The sequence below is a fragment of the Cricetulus griseus genome, unplaced genomic scaffold, assembly GCF_003668045.3.
Source record: "Cricetulus griseus strain 17A/GY unplaced genomic scaffold, alternate assembly CriGri-PICRH-1.0 unplaced_scaffold_48, whole genome shotgun sequence".
NCBI classification, from domain to species: Eukaryota; Metazoa; Chordata; class Mammalia; order Rodentia; family Cricetidae; genus Cricetulus; species Cricetulus griseus.
The window spans coordinates 53,434-59,974 of NW_023277230.1; the positions used below are offsets into that span (position 1 = coordinate 53,434).

The 6,541-nt window shown below is 37.6% G+C and overlaps 1 protein-coding gene across 1 annotated transcript; it reads left to right on the forward strand.

The window, feature by feature from the left end:
* Window positions 1-3,605: 3,605 nt before the first annotated feature.
* Window positions 3,606-6,533, forward strand: LOC113839034 (zinc finger protein 431-like; the record flags this gene model as incomplete). The annotated part of the gene is made up of 3 exons (XM_027434496.2): window positions 3,606-3,732; window positions 3,928-3,988; window positions 5,150-6,533. Coding segments are annotated over 3 exons (1,572 nt in total), but the record flags the coding sequence as incomplete, so codon positions are not given.
* Window positions 6,534-6,541: the final 8 nt, after the last annotated feature.

The following is a 6,541-nucleotide window of genomic DNA, read 5'->3' on the forward strand; positions in this document are numbered from 1 at the left end:
TGAATTCTGTAAGGGATTATTAATTCACTTCAACTTTAAGGACTTATGTCATCTTTATAAAGTTGGTATTAATTGGGCTTCAATTGTGTTGGAATATTTATGGCTTACTGTAGTAGGATATCCAGAATATGGCAGTGACTCATTGCTGTGGTGGCTTTTGGTTGTATTTTTATGCTGGTGTCTGGTTGTCTTGCTTTGAGGTGGTGGCGGGTCTAGGTGCTGATTTCTCAGTTTTCCTTTGTTGACAGGGTGTTTTTTCTTGACTTCTATTTGCTCTATGATCTTCTGATCTGTGTGGCTCATGATTGAACAGGGATTCTTACCACAATGTTTGGGCTGGAAATCCTGCTGTTGGTATGCTCTTTGTTCTGGAAGGGAGTAGTGCCAAAGTTTGAGGCTGTAAAAACGGAAGAGAGGAGAGAAACTTATCGGTGAATTACCAATGCATTATCAGATAATGGATATATATATATATATATATATATATATATATATATATATATAGGGTAAATTAAAAGCAGTGCAAGCCAAAACAGCAGGGAAAAGAGAGGGGCTTTCCCACATGTGTCCCCGACTCTTAAATTACCTTCTCATTACACTATTCACACCCTAGGGGGCGTGGCCAGTTACACATGCAGCCAGCCACAGGAGGCATGGTTAGGGTGACCCCTGGTGATAGTGATGAGGGGGCATGGAGAGACGGTGAAAATTCTGTGGTCACTTGGCTCATATGGAATTCTGGAAAATGGTGTATCCTTCGTTTAAGCACAAGGATTTTTCTAAAGTTGGAGGCTACACATAGAGATGGATTGTAAATAGTGATGGGGGTTATTGAAATAATGGAGAATATCCAATGGAGAGGAACCAATGTGTATTTCAGATAGCTGTCATGAACTCTGGTCCAGAAGGGTTTCTCTGCCTCAATTTGCCTAGCTGTTCTTCTGACTTTTGTTACCTACACTTGAGCAGAGGTTATTCATTCAATTTGTTCATAGGGTCATTGATTTGAGGGTGCAGCTAATGAGATATTGGAGGATTCTGTCTGGGAATGTAGGTACTGTGGATGTTTCATGAGCTGGTGAGCCACCTTACATGTTATTCTTTTTAGTTTTTATTTTGTTATGAGAAAGATTATTTTACATGTTAATCCCAGGTGCCTCTCCCTCCCCCTCCTCTATCCCCCCAAGTAACCTCCTACTTATCCCATACCCTATCTGTTTCCCAAGGTGCATGACACCTTCGTAGGGGGTCTTCAATGTCTGTTATACCCTTTGGGATAGGGCCTATGACAACCCTCTTGTGTCTGGGCTCAAGGATTATCCCTCCGTGTGGGATGGGCTCCCAAAGTCCATTCCGATGCTAAGGATAAGTACTAATCCACTACAAGGGGCCCCATAGATTTCCAAGGCCTCCTCACTGACACCCACATTTAGGGAGATTAGATCATTCGCATGCTGGTTTCCCAGCTATCAGTCTGGGACCAAGAGCTCTCCCTTACCTGTTATTCTTGTTGGTGTGACATGTACATGAGTAAGGGATGTCTTCCTGAGTTTGGGGCTGGAATTCAGCCATCTTCCTCTTACTATGAATAGGAATGTACTCTGTGCCCATATGTGTATGTTGGAAATCCTTAATTTGTTTCCTAATTTTACAAAATGTAACAGTCAAGAGGTTGTCTTGAGTATCAGAAGAGAATTTGGAAATTTCAGCTTTTTGGGATATTAAAGGTTATGAGGATAAATGAACTTGGATTAAATGTACAGCTTCCCCTACCTCCACTCATTCCAACCCTGTCTCCAATCTCCATTCCCCCAAATCCACTGATGCTCCATTTCCCTTCAGAAAAGAGAAAGCTTCCCATGGATATCAACCTAACATCATGACAAGGTACAGTAAATCAAGGCACAAACCCTTATACAAGCCTGACCAAGGTAACTCTGTAGAAGGAAAAGTCTCCCAAGGTCAGTAAAAAGAGTCACTACAAGACCTACTTGTAGGAATACCATAAGTAAACACCCATGAGCCTTGCTCAGTTCATTCTGTGTACCAGGTTCTCCTCTATTCTACAAAATCTCTGGATCTCACAATGTTCATCCCTTCTTCCACAGGATTCATAGAGCTGAAGCTAATGTTTGGGTAGTGATCTCCACATGTCCTCCTATCAGCTGCAGGGAGAAGCCTCTCTGATGACAATTGAGCTAAGCACCAATTTGTAATAATAGCAAAATATACTTATGAATTTTTTCATTGAATTATATCTTGATTAATTTTATTTTGTTCTACAATAGTTCTTGAAGACATTTAAGTTCTGATTCCTTGGCTCTTCAGATAGTATCAGGCGTGGTTTTCCTCTCAGAGCTAGGGCTTCAAGTTTAAACAGTCATTTGTTGGATGCCGCTGAAGATCTAATCCATCATTGCACCAGAATATTTTGCATGCAGGACAAGTGTGGTTCTCTAATTTTGTGACTGCCTTGGTTTCCCAATCCAATAATGGGATCCTTATGTGGTTACAGAAGATGGCTGGTTCAGCTTTTGTATTCTTGATTGCTAGTAGTCCTCAATAAGGTCACCCTTACAGGTTCTTGGAAATTCTCATTGCACTGTTTCCACAAAGCCTGTTAAAAGCTCCCCCATTGCAGTCATCTCTTCTTCCCCTGTGCCCCATCCTTACCTGATCTTTTCCTGTAACATCCCTACCTGCCATCATTGCATCCAGAACATCTCATTTTTTATACCCTGAGAGATCCATGTATCTCCCCTGTAATTGGAGTTCTTATTTGGTCTAAATAATAATAACCTGGAGTGAGATATAGAGGAAAATGCTGAGAGATGATAGAGAAGGTATAAGCCAAAGCCAGCTTTACCTCACTAGTTTCCAATTGGAAAAGTGCGATTTTTTGTATCATTTTGCTTATATCCCCTCTCTCCTTACCCATCGCATATCTATATCTGTGCACCAATTTCACTTCCTGTTTCTGCCAGCCATCTGTACAGACCTCTACACCTCTTTGGTTAGATAGTGGCAAGCTCTATCTTTTTTCTTCAGACAAGTTGAATTTGTGCAAGGAAGTCATCAACACACTCCCCTAGAGCTGTTCTAGTTACTTAGCCTCTCTACATCTATGGATTTTACTGTGATTCACTGGGATCACTGGGGTTGTATTTAATTAAATTATATAAATACATTTCTTTAAAAATTAAAGAAAAACTGCAACTATAACTGTTTAGTCTTCAATTACATCCAAGACCAGAGAATGAATTATTATAACCTATATAGTAAACAGGAAATGGATTGCAGGCAACTTCCTAGACTTTACAAATGACAGAGACACCTGAGTGCCTGGACAGTCACTCAAACTTTTTCTGCAACATTGGGCATCCATCTTTAGTCTACAGGGCTACTGTATCACTGAGACATTTCAGTGAAGCAGGAAATTTAAAATACTGTTCTGTCTTGTATTTGCAAATTTCATCAGTTGTGTTTTCCTGCCTGTATCCTGCATAAAAGTAACATATCTTAAAATAATGTTCTACAGAAATATATATATATAGAATATTGTCAGTATTATGTTTTCAGTTGCACACATGTATGTGATATTTTAGGATCCCATTACCTATGATGATGTGCATATTGACTGCACTTGGAAAGAGTGGACTTTGATGGATACTTCTCAGAAGAATCTCTACAAAGATGTGATGCTGGAGACCTACAAGAACCTCACTGATATAGGTAAGAATGTATTTTACTTCATATTTTAAAATAATAGGACAAGATAAATTGGTTATTGATGCTCTTTAATTTTATTGAAAGTGAGAAAAGAATGTGTTAATTAAATCAGTCTGTTCTAAAGTTCCCTGAAGACAATAACTTAAATTTTGCACATTTTTCAATAGTAAATGTATATTTTCTGGCACTACATTTTAGGATACAGTTGGGAAGACAATACTACTGAAGAGCATTGCACAAGTTCTAAAAGACATGAAAGGTAATTCTCATTTACAAGTTCATAGAATAGTGTCTCTGAAGAAATTGAAATGTTTCCTGAATTTTGAAACAGAAACATCAGGGTAATTAAGCACAGCTTAAATTGCATTAAAGATTTTTAAATTCTCACAAAACCATGCAACTCAATTTCCATTAGGTAAACTACATTAGCAAAACAACATTTTGAGAATGAAAACAAGTTAACAACAACATAAGAGAAATTACCACTTGAATCATCACACCATGAGAGCCATGCTATAGGAATGTAATTCCATTCAGTTCTTACTCCCTATATCACTAAAAGTATACACATGATTGATGTGATAAGCATATCTCCATACCTACCATTGAAAAAATACTGCACAGAAAATTTAGTTTTACTCATGTAATTGCTGTTACTTGTGTAAGGTTAGTGATGGGGCAAATTACTCTCAAATGTCAAGGGGCAGGTATTGCAGAGAATCCTTCATCTCTGTAGCACATGTATATAAAGAACAGAAAGTCAAACTGAAGTAAATATGGAAGCCTCTTCTTGGTAAACTTCCTTTACTAACCATCATGTGTGACTCAGGATACAAGCCATATGAGCAAATGAATATGGACAGCATAATATACCACTCCCACAGAATATTTAAAAGAGATTTAGTACTGCTAATTTAAGCATATTTGTTGAATTTGATTCATGTGTAGAAGTAATTTATTTTCCTGTTTCATTGATAATACACCAACAAGTTCACTCTGAAGAAAAGGCCAATGAATCTTGGACTGTGTACATACTTCTGTTTGTTCTAGTTCATTAGCAAAGGTTGTATGACCCAAAGTGTAGGAAATTTTCAAAATTCAATAATGGTAATAAAGATCTGAATTTTCCCAGTTCTCCTCAATATGTAAAAAAATCACCTGTAGATAAAGGTACAAAAATTAAAAACATACATTAGAGGATTATACCTGTACTTGTATCTTCAAAGATGCAAAACAATCTCTTCAAAGATTGAAAACAACCCTTAATGTAGGGGAAATATGAGTGTAAAACAGTGATAAGTGTGTAAGATATGATTGTTCTTCACAATTGCAAAAAATTTTAATATTAATCTATACATATTTCAAGATTTAACATTGTATTGAAGGGAGTAAAGCATTTACATGCCTATTTTCCTTGCAGGCATGAAGGAAGCCAAACTGGAGAGAAGCCTTCTACATATACAAAATGTCTTAAAATCTTTGCACATAACAGTCATCTTCAAAGGTATAAAACAACACATAGTGGAGGGAAACACTATGAATGTAACCAATGTTGTAAAGTCTTTACTAGTCACAGTAAACTTCAAATGCATAGAAGGACACACACTGGAGAGAAACCCTATGAATGTAATCAGTGTGGTAAAGCTTTTTCTCAGCAAAATACACTTCAGATACATAAAAGGACACACACTGGAGAGAAACCCTATGAATGTAATCAGTGTGGTAAAGCCTTTGCTCAGCACAGTCATCTTCAAATACATAAAAGGACACATACTGGAGAGAAACCCTATAAATGTAATCAGTGTGGTAAAGCCTTTGCTCAGCACAGTCATCTTCAAATGCATAAAAATACACATATTGGAGTGAAACCTTATGAATGTAATCAGTGTGGTAAAGGCTTTAGTGATCAGAGTGCACTTCATGTGCATAAAAACACACATACTGGAGAGAAACCCTATGAATGTAATCAGTGTGGTAAAGCCTTTGCTCGTAATAGTCATCTTCAAATACATAAAAGGACACATACTGGGGAGAAACCTTATGCATGTAATCAGTGTGGTAAAGCCTTTTCTCAGCACAGTCATCTTCAAACGCATAAAAGGACACATACTGGAGAGAAACCCTATGAATGTAATCAGTGTGGCAAAGCCTTTACTCACCAAAGTACACTTAAAATGCATAAAAGGTCACATACTGGAGAGAAACCTTATGGATGTAATCAGTGTGGCCAAGCCTTTGCTCGTCACAGTCATCTTAAAATGCATAAAAGGAGACACACTGGAGAGAAACCCTATGAATGTAGTCAGTGTGGTAAAGCCTTTTCTCAACAAAATACTCTTCAAATGCATAAAAGAATACATACTGGAGAGAAACCTTATGAATGCAATCAATGTGGAAAAACCTTTTCTTATCACAGTGTTCTTCTTGTGCATAAAAGATCACATACTGGAGAGAAACCCTATATATGTAATCAGTGTGGTAAAGACTTTTCTCAGCACAGTCATCTTCAAATGCATAAAATCACACATACTGGAGAGAAACCCTATGAATGTAACCAGTGTGGTAAAGCCTTTGCTCGTAACAGTCATCTTCAAACTCATAAAAGGACACATACAGGAGAGAAACCATATGAATGTCATCAGTGTGGTAAAGCTTTCTCACAGCTCAGTCATCTTCAAACACATAAAAGGACACATACTGGAGAGAAACCCTATGAATGTATTCAGTGTGGTAAAGCCTTTGCTCAGCACATTTCACTTCAGATGCATGAAGGAACACATAAAGAACAAAAACCTTATGAATGAAATAAGGG